This window comes from Gymnoscopelus microlampas (genome assembly GCF_963454915.1).
Source record: "Gymnoscopelus microlampas genome assembly, chromosome: 1".
In the NCBI taxonomy this organism is placed as follows: domain Eukaryota; kingdom Metazoa; phylum Chordata; class Actinopteri; order Myctophiformes; family Myctophidae; genus Gymnoscopelus; species Gymnoscopelus microlampas.
Window position 1 is genome coordinate 32701864 of NC_139962.1, and position 20840 is coordinate 32722703.

A 20840-nucleotide genomic window follows, 5' to 3' on the forward strand; every position below is an offset into this window, starting at 1 on the left:
GCAGCGTGCTCGCTCTGATACATGCACTGTCTCGTGTAGACAATCATGGTACAAGCCTTATTACCACACAACATACAATGAACCTCCAAGCAAGTCAGTGGTGAATGACATCATGGTGTGGAGGCCATGTGGCAGAAGAATATTCCATTCTCCTTTCTTGTTGGCTCACTCAGCTCAAGGCGGAGAATCCAGAAATGTTCAAGGACATCCTCCCAATCCTCGTACCTTTCCACCAGCTGATGTCCTACATATATGCCATCTACAAACGATTCAAGGGCTCTGGTTACAGCAGGGGTAGTAGTGGAGGGGTTGGTAGACCAAGCATTACAGACGGGACTTGCGGCAGTGCATCCTGCTCTGGAGAGAGATTCTTATCCAAAATCTACTGTACAAGATTCTTGAGCACAAAGAACAAGGACTAACTACCTCACATGACAAAGGTCTACAGACCAACAAGGATACCGTGCAAACACAGGGCTTAAATAGACAGCGATTAACAGGACACAGGTGAACTCAACAGACAATCAACACTGGGATAGGCTGGGGGGCTAAGAGGACACAGGTGGAAACACTGACACAATCACAAGACTGGTTAGACAAGGCAGGTAAAAGTAAGTAGGCAGACAGGAAACACTGGGAGCAATACTACAAAATAAGGGTGACAAATGAGTTGACCTTTAAATTCACCTCAAGCAACTAACCTTTCTAGCTTTGCATGCAGAATACTCTTTTATGTTAGGCTATAGTGCTAATTTAATTTTGGTTCATCATGAAAATGTGATGGGATGAACATATTCTCAGTAGGCTACTGAGACCCTATCTAATGGGAAACCGCAAATCAGTAACTATGTTGTTTACACACAAACATTGACTTTATTGACCTCAGAGATTACTTCTGTGTACTTATACTGTATATTATTCAACTCATCATGAGCAGAGCTTTCATTAGAGCCTAATAAGAAGGCTCTGTGACGATTTTGAAAAAAAGCCTTTTGGAGCTCATAATTGGCAGCCATCTTGTATTTGAAGGTCAACAATAGGTCAAATCACTATGTAAACACCAAATATGTATTCCTTGACCAAAATAAGGTCTGGAACCGTGTATTGTGCATCATTGTAAGTCAAACCATTAAAAAGTTCATTTTCATGGCAGCCATTTTGGATTTTGGTCTCTCACAAAGTTTCCCCGCCCCTTTTAAAAACACACCCCGGCCAAATTTGTTTAATAACCCTCCTAGATGACAAATCCATTGAGAAACGGACCTTTGCTCTCCGCGGTCACGGAAGTGCCAAAAATGACCCTACTAATTAGCGATTCTGCTGATCGGTCCGATTTTTCATCGATTCGCATTTTAATTTCTGATCAATTTTCAATCCAGGTTTTCAACTGTTTTTATTATTTCTGAGTGTAAACACAGTATTAAAACAGCAGCATAGACACTAGACGTCATTGTTTTGTTTCAATGAGCAACTGTCAGAAAAAACATGCGGCATTGATAAAAGGAATTGATTGAAGTTGTCCATAAAGTCCAAGTTACTGACAACATGTACATTTACCTGAGAGATTGAAAGGGAGAGAGACTGGGTGTGGGGGGGGGGTTGAATGGTTAGTGATAGAGAGACAGAGAGGATGGAAGAGAAATACATTGTAGAAGAAGAGATGGGTACCAACATTATAAAGTGATGTAGAGAGCGGGGTTAAGCAGCACTGTCCATGTTAGTTGCCATGTGACCAGCGCAGCTCTGCTTCACTCCTCCACCTCCACCCACAGTGTCTCAGGTTGTGTCCGCTTGGGAAGGTAGTGTCTGCTTGGGAAACCGGAGTTTTCCCGGTTTGATCCCTGGCTCTCCTTGGGTTATTGTCGAGGTGTTTGAGCAGGACCCTGAAACCATAACTGCTCCCGATGAGCAGGCTGGTGCCTCCCTTGCATGGTTTCCTCCGCCGTCGGTATGTGAATGTGTGTGTGTGTGTGAGTGGGTGAATGTAATGCAGGCATCATAAAAGCATCATTTACCATTTTAATTTACCATTTACTTCTATTGATTTGGTTGGCAACTTGGCAGGGCTCTAGATTGACATCGATCAGCACTGCACTTCGCACAAAGTTGAAACTGTTTCAACTTGAGACACTAGGTGCCAAAAACATGTTACCTGCATAGCATTGGTCAGCAGCTCTTCTCTCTCTCTCTCTCTCTCTCTCTCTCTCGCTCTCTCTCTCTCTTTCTCTCTTTGTCTTACCTGCATAGCATTGGTCAGCAGCTCTTCTATCTATCTCTCTCTCTCTCTCTCTCTCTCTCTCTCTCTCTCTCTCTCTCTCTCTCTCTCTCTCTCTTGTCTCTCACTCTGACTCTGTGACAGTACTTTATCAGTCCTCACACAAAAGTCAATTCAGTCAGACCTATAATCTTATCTAATTGAATGACATGCCCCTCTACCTCCCTCTCTCTTGTAAGAACATGATGTCATGATCTAGCTAGTCGGCCATGACGTAGTCGTGGACCTAATTGATACATCTGCTTGGCGCATGATCAAATTATCTCCCGCGGTACAATGAGGTCTCTTTGTGCCTTCATGACGACATCACCACGAGCAGCGGTTTACGCAAACAAAACCACAATGCTTTTCCCATGGAACGTTCTGAGCAATGCGCCGGCCAGGTTGTCAGCGCTGCATCGCTGTGCGGTGCTGTCAGACTGATGCCTGATTTATACGATGCAAATAGCCAAGCTCACAAAGCGTCATGTTGGATAAAGTAAGGATAAAGTATTGAGGAGTACCCTCTTGAACGGGGCCCCCCAGGGGTCTATACTATTTTCCCTCTACACCAAATACAGCCAATTTACAAGCTCACAACGCATCGCCATTCAGTACATTGTGTGTATCTAAAATTTTTGCCACGCAACACACCGCCATACGACAAAGTGTAAATCAGGCTCGAGTCTGGTTCGCTGCGACAGAAGGTATTTGCAACATTAAAGTCAAAGGAACAATCAGGACCTCAGCGAGGCTCATACATTCAAAATGATGAAAAAGGTAGTGCACGCACATCCGTTGGTCCAGGTGCTTAGACAATACACACACATACATTCAAAATCCCTTCGCAGTGGTGATTTTAGATATGGGCGTTCGGGGCTATAGCCCCGGATCTCGTCTGGTAAGCCCTGGATTTATTTTTATTAAAAAGCAAATAAAAATATGATGATTATGAATATTATTCATTATTTTAAAGATCCGGGGCAGTACATGCACTAAAGCAATCTAAAATATTATGTTATTGTTGATAAAAAACTAACGTAATCAAAGTTTTGGTTTCTCCTCCCTGTGTGTGTGTGTGTGTGTGTGTGTGATTAGCTACTAGCTAGTACTAAGACACTTTTTCAAGACAAAGAATATAGCAGTACAATGACACGGAGGCGCTGCTAGAGGAGATGTCATCTTGGTGTTCCTGCCACTGCCTCATGCAGGCCCAGGTTGGTGCTGGTGCGATAAAACTAGTAGCCTATAGTAAAACTAGCACTATAATGTCACAGATGTACATGTACACGCTCTTAACGTGTCTCGTTGTGACTCTCCTTTTGGGACCGCAGTTGACCCTTTTGTTTTTGGGTTAGGGTTCCTTAAGTCTCAATGCACTCACTGAGAGTAAAATTGTAAATTCTGCTTAAAAAAAAGCTAATCTGTGCAGACCAGTTATTTGTAGGGTTAATTTACAATTGGGACAGCACAACTTAACTTTCAACAGTTAATCATTTGCTATATTGACACATAATCCTGTTAAAGCACCCCCTATAGTTAAAAGTGGGCAACATACTGGCATTGCTTGCAGTTGCCAAGGCGATGGCCAAACACTAGACGGCTGTGGTTTATGAGCAGTCTCCTACGCAGAGGTGTACGTCACACAGTGTAACATGCAGCCCCCCTGCATAGGAGAGTGGTTTATGAGAAAGTCTTTTGAAGAGGTCAGTCCAGGAACATAGTGATTACAAGGTTGATGCACTAGCCAGCACTATCAGTTTATCTGTGTTTTTGTTCATGTATCTTATGTTGTGTTCAAGATTTCTCCCATGTTTGTGTCACGGACGCATTTTTATGGATCACAAGTTAATTTCCCTTTTTGTTGTTGTTTTTTGTTTCCTACAATTTTTCAAAAAATAATAATTCTGATATTTTTAAAAATCTAAGAAATTTCATTAAAAAAATAAGTAGTGAAAATAGCCAATCTACAAGCCCACCACTGCTTTGGGTCCCGAGGAGACTTTTTCTTTTGGGTCTCGAACCACCGGTCTAGGACCCTGAAAATCTGGCATGTGTCGGCCTCTAGTCTTGTTCATACATCTTCTATCCAGTCTAGGCAGCTGTACCTGTTTTATTGCTCACTGAACCAAATGAGAGCGTCTCATTTGATCTGTTGTTTAGCAGATCATGATTGGTGTTGACATGTCTAGTCTGTGTGCCTGGCTGACTCTGTGTAAGACTTTGTGTTTGAAAACATTTAAAGGTGTTGAGAGACAGGTGGCAACTGCACTGTGTGTGTGTGTGTGTGTGTGTGTGTGTGTGTGTGTGTGTGTGTGTGTGTGTGTGTGTGTGTGTGTGTGTGTGTGTGTGTGTGTGTGTGTGTGTGTGTGTGTGTGTGTGTGTGTGTGTGTGTGTGTGTGTGTGTGTGTGTGTGTGATATGCCCATATATGGAGATACCTGATGTCATCAATATGATGTTATACTTGTAGATCACCAGTGGTTCTCAACCAGTGGTCCGGGGACCACCAGTGGTCCTTGAGGGGGTTCCAGGTGGTCCCCAGCTAAATGATGGAGTTGGTAACCAAATGGACGCTTACTGGTCCATTTGGTTTCATTGTCTCCGCCATAATTTATGGTGGAGAGTATGTTTTCGCCTCCGTCCGTCCGTGTGTGTGTCCGTCTCAGCCAAGCTAACATTGGTCAAGCTTCACGTGACACGTGACAATATGTTGTCACCAGTGCTTTGATTGGCTAGCGAGAAGCATGATGAAATAAAAACCTATAAATTTCACCACGCACTTCAAAAAATAATTTATATTTTTTGAAGTGAGCTTCCATCACTGTGATGACCACTGTTGTTTCTAAATATGAATGGGGTGTGATTTTTTGTCTCCGCCAGGAGAGTTTTACCCTCCGTGTGTGTGTCCGTCTCAGCCAAGCTAACATTGGTCAAGTGACACGTGACAATATGTAATATAAATAGGTAAGACAAGGATTAATCAGGAACAGTACTGGCGGAGACCTGTGCTCCAAGGAGCACATTTTCTAGTTTTACAAATGAAAATAAATTGTTTGTTGTCTCAATTGTTAAACAGCTGCATTTCTTTAATTAAATAATTGTTATTTTGATCAAAGTTTGCCTGTTGTCTCTCATATAATATCAATTCAGCATGGAATTGTGTACAAAATCGTATCTAACGATAACAAAATATTTATTTAATATAAATCTCATCAAATGAATGGTCTGTGGCTCTAGTGCCGAATAAATAATGGACCTTGATATGAAAAGGGTTGAAAACCACTGCTGTAGATGGACCTCCAAGTACTGTGATAAATGGTACTGCACTGCACTAAGTACTCTGACAATGGGTACAATGGTCCAGAGGTGTTGTGTTCCCAACGGGTATCGCCCTAGTATTTACAACATAAAGAAGTTGGGGAGAGTTGTGAAGTCCTCCACCTTATCAAAGAACACTGCCATCCTTGACTTACATCCTTGTCCTTATGTGACCTTGATGTAACCTTTATTACGAGTAACATGGATGTTTGTTTAAGATTAGAGGAGCCAGGCTATTCTCAGCACAGTACTCAGTTTGAAATGAAAGCTGAGTGTTAAAGGTGAAGTAAACTATGTTTGGAACTCACAAGGAATTTGTCTGTGGCGGCCATGGCGGGTTGCTTAAATCAGGTGGACGTGACTAACTAGATTTACAAATTTGATTTTTCACAACTAAATTATAACTTAAAAATAAATGTAATCTTGCATATGAAAAGGGTAATATGGATTAGCAGGTAAATATGGCTAATAGGTACATGGGACCTAAATGAGTTTTTGATGTAATCTCTGGTAAAATAAAGTGGTATTAGCCTAAATCCAGCTTTTCCTTATTTAAACCATGAGCAATGTACTCTTAACCACTTATACTTAGGCTATTGGAAAATAGCAGATCTAACAGGCTCATAATGCGTCACGTTGTGAGCTAGGTGATATCGTCTCTGTCGGGTGGAAACCTCATATGTCCAAAACAAAAAAATATATATGAAAATATGGAGCTATGAGGTTTGCCCAACAACAACGATATGCTATTTTTGGAATAGCATATCACAGGGAATTTGGAACATTTTCACCAATAATGCCATGCTCACAATAGGGACACCAGGGTGAAAGTGTTTTAATGAAGCTGCAGCCCTGTGTGACAGCAGTGAGTTAGCCCTGAGCCCGGACTAACGTGCTGACTTCTGGCTCCAAACCAGCAACCTACTGGCGCTGACTAACTGCAAGGCCAGCTCATCTCTCTACTCTGTAACATAAAGCAGGTTTTAAGTAGGGCTGAAAAACTATTGTCTTGTAGATCGGCTATTTTCACTTTTTACCTGTAATGACGTACCCAAAATAGGGATCGAATTTTGATTATTTATTTTATAATAGATTAAATCGATTAGTTTGATTAAATGTTGCAGCCCTGGTCGTTAGGTCTTATTGCCATTACTGTGTGCCGTTAACATACAGTAAAGCTTGTGTGTGTGTGTGTGTGTGTGTGCGCGCATGCGCGAATGCATGCATGCATGTGCTTGCAGCGAGAGTACTCAGCCATGTGACTGACTGTTTTCATCATTATTTTTCCACATAGTTGCCATCAGCTGATAGCCTGTGGCCCCAAGGGGATCCATAGAGATGTGTATTTATATGAATGAGTGTGTGTGTGTGTGTGTGTGTGTGTGTGTGTGTGTGTATGAGAGAGAGAGAGAGAGAGCGAGAGAGAGAGACCATGTTATGAGTTATAGTTCATAGTTACGCTCATTACAGTTGCATTCTTGTGATTCACGATCCACACTTCATGATCTGGTCTTTGTAAGGTTACCATATGATCAGTGACCCAACAGTCTGGAGTCTGGACTATGAAAACACACAACCCAGTGTGTCCTACTGCCACTTAGCCTCGCGTAGCCAGACTATATCACTGCGTGGATATGAGTCTGTCAGTCTGGTGCTTCCATGAGGAAGTTATTTTTCCCAAGGGGCGGGATCAAAACAATTGCCCTCGACGCAATTGGTTAGACCTACAACCAACTACCAATTACAGTCTCTCATATTCAAATACTGGGCCCTGATTGGTCACTCACGTCTTCTGGAGCAGGAAATGGATTCTCTATGGAGCGGTGCCAGACCCAAATCGCAGAGTGCAATTTTTTTTTGCACTCGCAGATTTGTCTGGTCCCCCGGCTAACTGCCACTGGTCACATTAGCTGGGATCAAATCATTTTACCAGTAGAGTTTGAGTTCCCTAAGAAGCCGCGTATTGACAAGGCGACTTTGTATCCAGAGTCGAGGCAGTCAAGTTGAACTCATGTGGAAGGATTCGGTGTCAAATAGTTACTCCAAGCAGTTGTGTTTGTTTTAAACAGCACTGCCACCAAAATTGGGAATGCTCTACCAACAGCCAAAATTTAAACGTTTTGAATCCGCATCCACATTAAAAACCGACCTGAAAACATGGCTGTCCTCAAATTATAATTGGATTTAGATCATCTTATCCCCTACTAGCTTGCCCCCAGAGAGTCAAACAACGCACTCCCTCAGCGAGCTCCACGGAAGTAGCCCCATGGGAGCACCGTCACCCCCATTTCTTTTCTGCATTATTGCTTTTAGTGTTGTTGCTGATATGTAATGTATTCTATGTATTGTATGTTGAGGGTGCATTGAGTACAATGGCCCTATTTTATACTTTCAAAATGTAAAACAAATGTTTTATTCATTTTATTTTCCTTTTACAATTTTCAGCAATGGGCACGCCAGGTTGAAAACGGTTAAGTTGTCACTGGTCACTGGACACAGTGAACACTCAAGACGTTGAAATGCTGACCACTGGAAGTAAAGCTGAACTCTGTGGTCAATATACGTCATATCAGAGTTGAATTTGGAATACACAGCTGTATTTAATTATTCCTGTACAAAAGTGCTGTGGTGCACATTGACAAACCTAAACAAGAGCAGGCCAGTTTGGTTTCTTGCCATTCTCGTTGTTAAGACATGATGAAATTAGTTGTACTTAAGTTATCCATTTTACACACACACACACACACACACACACACACACACACACACACACACACACACACACACACACACACACACACACACACACACACACACACACACACACGTGCAATTACATTGTGAAATTGTCATGGTGCAACTTTTGTGCAACACATCGTAAATACTTCATAATAGCGACGATGAATGGGCGATTTGTAATGTAAGTCATTATGTTCATCATGGAAAAAAATAAACCTTTAGGCTAATTATTCTAGGCCTGTGTCAATGCAGGGAGAACTGTTTAAAATTAGAGATGAAAACGCCAAGAGAAAGTGACTGAATACATTGTAATAGACTCAAGTCCCATTAACAGCCCCAATGTTTCTTGGCAAATTTTCTTCATTTTATTCCAACCTCTTACTAAGCGAACCTTTCTTCTTTTTTTTTTAAACTTTCTTTTTATTTTATTTTTCTTAGAGCAAGTTAGGTCATGTTGGGCATCACATATACATTAAATGAGTACATTTCTGGTATAGTTAACACTCTTATGTTAAGGGCTATTCAGTCCAGATGAAATGAGAGGGATCCTTATTTGAAGTAACTTCAGTCCTTTTGTTGAGAGATCTCAGTTTGTTTGTCTTTACTGTTAAAGTCCTTGGTAGTTTGTCGGTAGATATTCCAATGTTTCACTCCTGATTTTTGGGCAGGCCTTTCTGTTTGCATTGACAGTCTACAGTAATTTAGTGTAGTTGTCACATCCTCTTTAGTCATGTCAGTGGTTCCCAAACGTTTTAGCTCGAGACCCAAAAGAGAAATTTGATGCCTCCCCGGGACTCGGTTAATAAAACATCAACTGATGCACAAACTTGGACACAGATTCATCAGTGTTATTTCCTGAAGTCACTGGGTGTTTCGGGCCTTGCAACAGACACCCTCCTCCAGGCGACCCGACCAAGGTTGATCAGACCCCCCGGCCTGTGTCCAAGTGGCATGCTACTGCCCCCACTGTCTCTTGGGCTAATTAGGGGTTAGGGTTAGCCTGGCACTAGCCAGATCGACAACGCGGATCCACTCACACTTGGAACGTGTGTGAGTGAATCCATGCTATCAGTCCGGCCAATGCCAGGCCAGGTTAGGTAAGATTTTGCAGCAGGTGTTGGCGACACTAGGAGGCTCTAGGCACTGTGGGTTGCCTCCGGGCCTGACTCTTCCTTTGTTTGACCAGAAGTGAGCATTCTTCTGTGCGTTGCGTCGTCGTTGCTGCTGGGCACATCCCATTCTGCCTTGATGGATTAAACCCTCCTTGCAGGTTTACCGCAGTCTGTCGCTTTTGGTTCTTCCTCACGGAAGAAGTGGTTTGGGCTGCCAACCCTCTCCCCCCCGGGTCGCCGTCTCTCCGGCCGTCCTCTGTCTCTCCAGATGTCACCACACTCTACGTGGTCGTCCCCCAGTCTGTTCCTGGTTGTCACTGGTACTCCCACTCCCAGAGTTTCCAGTTAATAAAACATCAACTGATGCACAAGCTAGTGAAAAGAGCCGATCTACAAGCTTGTAGTTGTGCTATTTTCACAACTTTTTAAAAGTATTTTTTTTAATGGAATTATTTTGACAAAATAAAAAACTATTTGACTTGAACTTTGATTTTTTTTAAAAATGTTTTTTAAATAATAAGAAAAGAAGCTCTACAAGCTCGTACTCGGTCGCACTCGGTTCCGCGCTATGAGCTTGTATATCTGCTATTTTTGAATAGCCAAAGAAATCTAAAAATGACACACAGATGCATTCCTGGTCTTAATGGGTTAAACTCCTCAGCTCACCAGCCTGTTTTTTTTTTTTGGCATTGCCTTTTGGTTAAACTATTTCTACACCACATTACATCTATATCATACACCCACACATTGCTGCTGAACACTACTGCTCTTACTGACGAACACTTCGTATTATTCTCTGTTGTATATTTCAGTTTATTGTTATTTATTTTGTAAATAATTGTATTGTATTACTTTTTCCACTTTAAAACCGCGTCGTACCTCCTTTTTGTCATTGTATTACTAGGCCAGGTCATGACATAGTGACCTGCGTGTGCGCCAGCATTCACTCAGGTTGGGTATTTATCAACATACTGGGGAGATCTTTCCCTCACTAAGTAGTCTGTCTTTAGAATTGTCATCCAGATCCAGTGTGTAACTTTGATGGGTGAACAAACAATGCTTGCTTTGTTTTTTCTGGTTCAAAGTAGTTTTGGTTGAAGATTTGGCCCCTCCAGTCATCTTGGTGTTAGCCGCTACATTAGAAAAGCTGGAAAAGCTCTCCAAGAGTAGTAGTCCAGGGGCCAACACTGATATTTTCACAAATTGGTACCACCTAAGGTGACCGTAAAGTTTTTGTATTTTTGTCTTCCTACATGTCTCTAGTTTATATTTTGGTATGATAACCCTTCCAATATTGTAGCTTAATGGCAGTTATCACTACCTACCGGCTAATGTATCCGGTAGGAGACACAAAGTAGAATCTTTGTGTCTCCTACCGGAAATACACCCGGGCATCAAATTATTGTGACAAAAAACAAAATATATACATGTATTCAAGGCTTCATGGGGTGTGCAATTGATAACTTCTCAGATTTTTGGTGTTTGCAAAAAGACTGCTTTCCATAAGCTTGTAAAAGTTGACCCTCCTTCGGTCTAGGGTGGTCATAGCTGAATGGGTAGAGAGTCCCCCTGGGAAACTTAAAGAGGAGTTCACCCAAAAAATGATTTATTTTCTATCAATTGCACACCCCATGAAGCCTTGAATACATGGATATATTTTGTTTTTTGTCGCAATAATTTGATGCCCGGGTGTAGGAGACACAAAGATTCTACTTTGTGTCTCCTACCGGATACATTAGCCAGTAGGTAGTGATAACTGCCATTAAGCTACAAGATTGGAAGGGTTATCATACCAAAATATAAACTAGAGACATGTAGGAAGACAAAAATACAAAAACTTTACGGTCACCTTAGGTGGTACCAAAATATGGCTTGGCCCCTGGACTATAGGTCTCTTTGGACCACTGACGTACAGTAGGCTTTCACCATACAGCACTGTTTCCCAAACAGTGGGTCGGGACCCATCTTTGGGTTGCTGACCCATTTTATGGGTTGCGAGGAAATATCACCTTTTGTCCGTTTCCTACATTTAAAATATGTATGTATATATGTTACATGTGTCAGTAGTGTGTCTGTGGAAGAGTGACAGTAGAGTGTGTATGTCAGAGAGTGGGACTGTGAGTGGGTGTGGTTACTTCCAGGTGCTGCCTATCTGCCGAGTGCTGGATGCCACCCATCAGCCCTTCCGGTGATTGGTTGGGGTTGATATTTAAAGACATCAAACACCTGAGGACTTAGTCAGTACTTGGAGTAGTGCTGTCCCCTGCTCGCCTGCCATATTGTGTCTATGTTTATATAATTTACCAGTTCCTATGTGTACTCAGTTTAAACTTCATTAAGCTTGCTGAAGTGCAAGTCTTTCTGAAGTTATGTATTAGTTAGTGGTGGGTTGGGTCCACCTTTGAGTTGTTTGAACCCACTAAATAGTGGTAGAGCAGCCTAACTTACAGTTTGGGCTTGCTACTGCTAAAGATCCTTGAGACATCTTAACTTTGATCAAACACTGTTGTGGAGATGGTATTGTGGCGCCAGCTTTTTGTAAATGCCAACTTTTGATTCAGATTAAACTAGAGTACCGGTAGTTAGATTAGATTTCTCATGTAATTTTTATTTCATACTAGGACAGTTGAGAGGTTTAAAAGCAATGTTAGGTTTAGGTTGGTTTGTTTATTTATTGTTTTGGGCCAGGTACTATTTTCTACTTAATGTCTAGAATCATGTTGAAAATCAAGTGTTGAAAATCATGTCATAAAATAATTCATGCTTTGTCAAATCATGCAATTCTAACACGAAAAGAGAAAAGAAAATGGTCAATAAAAACCAGACTTCACTTTCCAACCTGTATGTGACAATCCTTCATTTCCCCTAGACCAAAGGATTGTAACAATATATTATTTCAAATGTATTTCATAAATAAAATGAAAAATGTTTTAAGGAGTTTAAGAAGTAGTGAAAATAGCAGATCTGCAAGCTCACAATGGGGGCTCGGGTCTAATTTATCTTTTGGGTCAAAAGTTTGGGAACCACTGCCATACAGTATGTGCAGGGTTCTCCACGTTCCTCAATGCGGTGCTGAATTCCACTCTGTGGACATGATTTCACCCACAGAAAACTACAAGGAAGAGAGATCATTAAACCTCTTGTAGTTTGAACCAACATCTGAACAACATGAACACTGATAAAGGCTCTGATTGGTGATGTGCAAAACAATTTATTTCTCTGTCAGTGCTGTTTTAAACGTTTTTTTTGTAAAGGTTTATTCGAATAATTGGTGTAGATAAGTGGGTCAAATTGATTATGCATGCACAATAAATGGTGGCATGCGTGACCATTATTCAGTATTTCATAATTGTACAGGATTACTTTTCATGTTTGAGGGGATCTGTCTCAACCTCAAGGGCGTTCAAGGTGTTCTTGAACATTGATTTGAACCCCCTTGAACCAACTTTCCTGTCATACAGTGACCAGACATTCCATTTCCTTCTAGTTAGTTTTTTACATTGGTGGTTAGCAGGGTTTTTCTGTCTCCTTTTTTCTGTCTCTGATAATTTATAGTAAAGTTCTCTTTCTCTCTCTCTCCATTTTTCCACTCAGTTTGCTCGGGTGTGGATTCCCGATGCAGAGGAAGTCTGGAAGTCGGCTGAGCTATCAAAGAACTACAAAAATGGCGACAGCTCCCTGCAGCTGGTATTGGAGGATGGAACGGTAAGGAGAAGGAAGGGAAGGAACAGAAGGAGAGGACTTTTTTTCCTCTAGCTGATTTATGTTCTGTTGGTGTCGCATGCCGAAAATAGCAGACCTACAACTTACAAGCTCACAACGCGTTGCAGATGCGACGCAATGTGAGCTTGTAGAACTGCTACACTGCTACGATTGTACAATATAGAAATAAATAAATATAAATCAGGCTTAACTCAGTCTGGCTCCGTAACAATCAATTTCACCCCTGCTCACTTTTCTTGTATATTTTCTGTCTCTCTGTCTCTTTGTCTCTTTGTCTCTTTGTCTCTGTCTCTCTCTCTCTCAAACACGACACACTGCATCTCATTATATCTTATTGACGTTAGCATTAGCTCTCTCAATAGACAAGACCTTCCAGATGCCTTGAGGAGTCGTAAATATTGTTAATTAAATTCCTCTGCTTAGAATACAAACAGTTACCTCCATACAGTTCCGACTTAACATTTACCATCATCACATGTGTTAAAGAGTCTGTCCCATGAGATATAAAGCCATTAACACATAGCTTCGGGTGATGCTACAAGCCTATAGTGGCTGTGCGTCTATGGATTGGAAGGCATCACATACTGTATGAAATAAGGTGTTAATTGTGCATTCACATCTCTTTCCGTCGTGTATCCTGGGATTGTGAAAATTTCACACCAGAACTGCAAGTCGGCTTTTACCTCCATACATTCTCATTAAAACATCATCCAAACTCTGGTCAGTTGGGAAGTGACATTGAACACACAATCTCAAATCGTTGCTGTCGGGCAGAAACCTCTTATCTCCATATTCTAACTTTTTGTGTTTTAACTTTTTTCGTTAATTAACACCTACTTGATCATACTACAGCGTCACACAAAATAATCAAAAGTACCAGTTCCACAAGCTCGAGTTTTGAGCTTGTAGATCTGCTACTTTTGATATTTTTTTATTAGAATCCTGAAAACGGTTTTGGACATACAGTATGAGGTTTCCACCCGACATATGAGGTGTCCACGCGACAGAGGCGAAATATAACATAATAAATAATGCTCTTTTTGAAGGGCCACATTCTCTATTAATCAAACACATCAGCTTACATTGGGCCCTGATCAGTGATTTCACATTATCTTTAAATCTGTCATTTCATTTAAATTAATCTCATTTGCTTGAAAAAGGTTGTCAGATACCAAACCACACCAGGAGATGAGGCTGATGGACAACACTCTCACCACAAACCTCCCACCACTTATATATATTTTATATTACATATATATATATATACATATATATATTTTTAGAGCTATTTAGTCAGTAATCATATGCCATTGTTACTAAGTCATAGATTTTAACGCTTTATTTGAATTGGTATCACAGCTTTTGGATGCTTGTTAGAAATGTTATGAAGTCTGAGCAAAATGGTTGCCGTGTGTGAAACTGTTCGATCCTCCTTGCTGAGTTGATGTTCTCTTGTGTGTTTAATATCAGGACCTGGAACACAAGCTGGACCCCAAGACAAAGAACCTGCCTTACCTGCGGAACCCAGACATCCTGGTGGGCGAGAATGACCTCACAGCGCTCAGCTACCTCCACGAGCCTGCCGTGTTGCACAACCTCAAAGTCCGCTTCATGGACTCCAAGCTCATCTACACGTACTGCGGTAGGCAGACACACTCTCTCACACTCGCACACGCACACGCACACCCGCACGCACACCCACACGCACATACACACACTGACCGGTGAAGTTACACCAGGGGTCTTCAATTTTTTTTAGGCCAAGGACCCCTTAGCTGAGAGAAGATGAAGCAGATCTATGTAAAATTTTACATAGATAGCTTACTTAGATAGCTTCATTTACTATTATCAGTGTTGTGTAAATTAATGTTCTTTGTTTATTTCAGACATTTAACCAGTTAAAGCCTCAATACTTAGTACACTTGACCTTTGGCTCTGTACTTGGTTTGCTCCTTTTTTTCTGTCTACACCAAACCTCTTTGCCAAAAATGGCTGATCTACAAGCGCTGCGAGGCGTTGTGAGCTTTTCTGCTAATCTGCTATTTTCTGCCAATGTTCCCCTCAGAATAGGGATGCTAGGGTTCAAGTGGTTAATGTTAAAAGAAAACAAAATAAGTTTTGGCGGCCCCCCTGTAGTAACTCTGAGAACCCCCTAGGGGTCCCGGACCCCCTGTTGAAGACCCCTGAGTCTTCAACAGGATCAACCCATTGGTCGGCCGGCAGAGTGTTGGAGTTTTCCTCACTGGCCGTTATTCTTTGAAAATGCTAATGCGTGAACAACAGCGGCTCCACAGTCTGCAGTTATGCCCGCAGGGCTCTTCAATTATATTATATATGAGCGATGGTGTAACTTTATCACTCGCCTCGGCCGAGAAGCCTTGTTTCAAATTAAAAGATCTGTGCCTGTGTGACGAGGACAGTAACCTCTCACAAGGTCACCGTTCTGTGGAAGCACTTAACTCCTGCATCCCTAATTTGCATGTGTGAAATTGTAAAAAAAATAAAATAATAATAATATAGGGCTAGGGTTTAAAACAATTTAGAATATGTTCAGAAATGTTCTGAAATCTTAAACAAATAACAAAAAATACCAGATCTGAGCATGTCATTATAATAATATTGTTATTATATTGTATCGTTGTCCCACCAACATTTCGCTGCTTGTATCTGTATCATTCTTGAAGCTCATACCCTGTGTGTGTGCGTGCGTGTGTGTGTGTGTGTGTGTGTTGCAGGGATCGTGCTGGTTGCCATCAATCCCTATGAGACACTCCAGATCTACGGTACAGACATCATTAACGCCTACAGTGGACAGAACATGGGCGACATGGATCCACATATCTTCGCTGTGGGAGAGGAGGCATACAAGCAGATGGCCAGGTGTGTGTGTGTTACCTGAGGAGTGTGTTGGCTCCTTGTTGCTTACCCCCCCCCCCCCCTCCCCCCCTTTTCTTCCCAGGGTTTGTAGGTCAGAGCTGAGACAGAAATAGCTTGGCGGTCTCTCGCTGGGTCTGTCTAACACACACATACACGGACACACATACACGGACACACACACACACACACACACACACACACAACCTTGCACAAGCATTATCTGCAGGAGCCAGCTACTATGCGGTCTGTATCTGCTGCCCCCCACGTAGAGTTCCTGAAAATTGTCCGGCCCGAACAATTACCATAATGTTAGGCCCGAAAACCCCCAACAAACTGAGGCTCAACTCGGCCCGGCCCGACTAATTAGCATACATTTTCGGCCCAGTCCGTAAACGTCGGGTTGGGTAGGGTCGGGTTCGGGCAGAATACACATACACACACACACACACACACACACACACACACACGCACACGCACACACGCACGCCATGTCGACGCTCAGGTACTACATTTAGGGGATTATGATTTTCTCCGTTATCTCATTGTTTTTGGACACGACTCTCTCCATTATAAGAAAAGCCAGTGGACAGCGCCAGGTTCTGAAATAGATCTACAAGCTCAAAACGCGGCGCTTCGCCCTGCGCTTCGAGCTTGTAGATCTGCTATTTTTATGCTTTTGTGTGATCAAGTAGGACGTTAATTTACCATAAAAACACAGTAAGTTAAAATATGGAGATAAGAGATTTCTGCCCGACAGGCAATGATATGCAATGTATATACACAGCCAGTAACAACAACCTATACACAACAGTTGTTGTGTGTAATTATCTAAAGTAAATATATGTATTAGCATCCACACGATTAACTTCTTTTCCCTCATTCTTCTGTTCCACGTCTTTGTTCTCCGTCAGGGATGAAAGGAACCAGTCCATCATAGTGAGCGGGGAGTCTGGCGCGGGGAAGACCGTCTCTGCCAAGTACGCCATGAGGTACTTTGCCACGGTCAGCGGCGCTGCCAGCGAGGCCAACGTGGAGGAGAAGGTCCTGGCATCCAACCCCATCATGGAGGTAAAAAAAAAAGAAAACTAAACATTTCAAGAAGGGTATTTGTTTTGGGAATGTGGGAGTGGAAACATCCTTCTTTTATTTGGCAACAACACTCTCCAGGGAGTTTATCATCTCTCTCCTGCCACAGCCCCAGGAAGTGCTTTTGCACAATTAGTTTTTAAGCGTATCATAACAAGTCCTACCAGATGGGGTCCGTTATTCTGTATTCTCTCAGTTTGTAATGGCTATGATTTAAAAATAATCAAATTAATACAAATGAATAAAGAATAAAAAAAATCTCTTCATGCACTTTGTGCTCGATAAACCTGTGGACCCCCCATCTGAAAATATTTTGTGTCAGGGTCCCCCAGAAGAGGAGATTTGTGTCTAAATCGAAATTATTCAAAATTGTCCAAGATTCTTTTTTAGATGTTAAAAAAGCTTTGCTATTTTTGAATATCCAAAATATAAATGGATAAAGTGCTTAAAATGATTGTAATGCTATATTAACTACTTTTGCTGGAACCCCTCCAAGGACCCCACTTTGAGAACCAATACTGTACACTAAACGATCTGTCACTACATCACATTTTATGCTCTCAAAACGATAAGATCTCGGCCTAAACCTACATTTTACGACATTTTATAGCTACTCTATTTTTTATATAATTCTTTTTTTATGTGCGAGATAAAAATTGACTGAATGATAATAAACAGTGAAACACAGGGGAGGCAGAGTCTGCATACTAAGGACTAGATAAGTGTCCTTTAGTATTGTCTGCTGCCAAATACATATACATTTGGGGGGTCCTTGAACTTGACATAATCAAGGTTTGAGAACCACTAGATTTAGGGTAAGATCAGAGCAGGATAAAGCCCCAGGTGCTATACAACCTTCCATCTGGATGCTGAGACGAAACCCTGTTGATTGGCAAGTTGAGTTCAACACTTTAAAGGCAGACTAGGTAGCTTTTCAGATCGGTGTGTGTACACACACACCCCCCCTCACCTCTCTGACAGGTATCAAAGTGATTGCTGTCTTTGATGCATTCATTGATTCGAGAGAGCACTAATGAGTTTGTCACTTTTATGGCCCAATAAAAGGCCCAATCAATCAACTCAGTGCACAACCCCTTTGAAGTTCAAAGGGATCAATTAAGAGCTCTGGCTGAGCCCCCCCTCTCCCCCCACAGACTTTTCAGTCCCTACAAAGGATGAATGTCAATATAAACAGTGGAATGTCAACATAAAAAGTGGAACAAAACCAAAATGCAGCCAGAGGTGTGTGTGTGTGTGTGTGTGTGTGTGTGTGTGTGTGTGTGCGCACGCACGCGCGCATATATATATATATATATATATATATGTGTTTTTTAATTTAGGCTCAAAGTTACCTAGTCTGCCTTTAAGAAAAACTCTTTCATCTCATTGGAGAAAATGTTTAGCTTTGAAAATGAGCCTCTCCTCTCTAACCTTGTCTTATCTCAGCCTTTCTTCCCCTCTCCTGCGGTCATTTTTTCCCCTCTCCTGTCTTGCCCTCTTCTTTTATCCTGTTCCTCTCATCTTGTAGTACCCCCCCCCCCCTCTCTTCCCCCATCTCTCTTTTCTTCACCTCTGCTTGCCTCTCCTCCATCTCCTCACTCTCTTCTTTGTGTCTCTCTCCCTCTGGCGTCACTCTGTTGTGAAAACACTGTGTGTGTGTGTGTGTGTGTGTGTGTGTGTGTGTGTGTGTGTGTGTGTGTGTGTGTGTGTGTGTGTGTGTGTGTCATAACAGAGGGGGGGAGAAGGGGGGGGTCATAGATCTCCCTGGTGCCCATATGCCACTACCCTACAGCACCTCCCCTCCCCCTCTCTGATGACATCACTCTTATCCCAGCCACTTCCACCAATCAGAGACAAGCAAGCTGGCAGGATGATGAATGGAAGGCTTTCTTTCTCTGCAGTGATGATGATGTCGAATCTGTTTCTCCCGACATGTTTTTTTGGCATGTGCTTTAGGTTGCATCAGCTGTTTTAACAGCCGTGTGTGTGTGTGTGTGTGTGTGTGTGTGTGTGTGTGTGTGTGTGTGTGTGTGTGTGTGTGTGTGTGTGTGTGTGTGTGTGTGTGTGTGTGTGTGTGTGTGTGTGTGTGTGTGTGTGTGTGTGTGTGTGTGTGTGTGTGTGTGTGTGTGTGTGTAGATTGGAATATCTGGCTGGAGAAAGCCTCCTTGTCTGCAGTGAAACACTGACAGTGTGTTTGGTCTTAACTCAGCACTCTTATACACTCCCTGCCAACCGGGCTCACAAGGAGGTGTGTGTGTGTGTGTGTGTGGGTGTGGCGCGCACTCCACCCACTGATTCAGCAAGCGCTACTATCGATCTTTTCCTTGTGTGTGTGGATGTAAGGATGCTTACTGCAGCTATGGAGTGTGCAGACCTAGCAGGACTTAATTCCCCCAGAGTCCAACAGGAAAGCCTTAGATAGACCCCCAGCCAAGAAAACACACACACACCCAGTGTCATCCCAGGACCCACACTGAGGACATTCTGTATTACTTCTGGTTCTCAAAGTGGAGTCCGGCCGGGGACCCCCAGGGGTTCTTTGGGGGGGGGCCCGGCAAAAGTAGTTAATATAGCATCACAATATATTTACATGTTGGCTATTAAAAAATAGAAGATTTACAAGCCCACAACGTCACCTTTGTGCGCTAATACATTAGCCGCATTTGTTTTTAAATGTTTGAAAATGTATGAATATCTTGCAACAGATGAATTTGTGCTGATGAATATAAATTATTCTGACTATTATGCAAAAATAAATGCGATCAGGCGATTATGTAATACAGTAGCTGTGGCAGGCCTAGCCACAGAACTATAATTTCCCAACCGTAACTAAAATTAAGTAATTAAACCACACCAAAGAATCTCTGATTGGTTGCGTCGTGCACTGTCTATCAATGTATATTGTTGCTGTCGGGCAGAAACCTCTTATCTCCCTATTCTAACTTTGTGTGTTTTTCGTAAATGAACACCCTGCTTGATCATACTACATGCGTCACCCAAAATGTGACGCATGTAGCGAAGCCATGCGTTTTGAGCTTGTTAGATGTACTACTTTTGCTATTTCTGAATTTGAATCCTGAAAAGTAACTGCTCTGGACATACTATGAGGTTTGCACCCGACAGAGACGATATAATACTGTTGCTGTGCACCATGGGAGCTCAGGCAGTTTATTCATGTATCCCATCAAGCACAGGCCTAGTAACAGTTTCATGGGTTCAGATCCATGTCATAGCCAGGCCTCATCTCTGTCCTACTTCTCTGTCTAATTAAACGGCACCAATATGCTTTAAAAAAACACACACTAGTGCATTGTTGTGCACTGACCTATTTCATGTCCTGACCCATAGTGTGAGAGCCACTAGCTTTGTCCTATAGACGGAGGGTTCTAATGTATGGCCGCCGCCTTTTGTCCACAGTTTGTTTTGTCTTATAACCACCTCGAGGGTCAGTCTGAATAAAAAGTAGTTTATGAATCTATTGAGATGGATTGTGTTTTTTTTTTATCAGGGAATGGAATCCCTAACCCTATTGGTACTGTACACCGGTGATTCTCAAAGCATTTTCATATCAAGGACCCCCAAATTGATGTGTCGTTAGGACCCCATTTGAAAAATATTGTGCCGGACAACCCTATGAGAGATTCGTCAACGATTTTGTAAACATTTTTCAAAGCGTGTTGTGAGCTTGTAGATTGGCTGTTTTTCAATAGCCGAAAAATTGCATAGGGT

At 42.2% G+C, this 20840-nt stretch overlaps 1 protein-coding gene across 8 annotated transcripts in view; it reads left to right on the top strand.

Moving 5' to 3' along the window:
• myo5aa (myosin VAa) overlaps nt 1-20840 on the top strand; it is a 102739-nt gene that overhangs the window by 19596 nt on the left and 62303 nt on the right. For all 8 annotated transcript variants that reach the window (XM_084066044.1, XM_084066045.1, XM_084066047.1 and 5 more), the window contains exons 2-5: nt 13020-13130; nt 14619-14790; nt 15884-16028; nt 16937-17093. In XM_084066044.1, coding sequence (XP_083922170.1) covers nt 13020-13130; nt 14619-14790; nt 15884-16028; nt 16937-17093 — 585 coding nt within the window. The remainder of the gene's footprint in view (nt 1-13019; nt 13131-14618; nt 14791-15883; nt 16029-16936; nt 17094-20840) is intronic.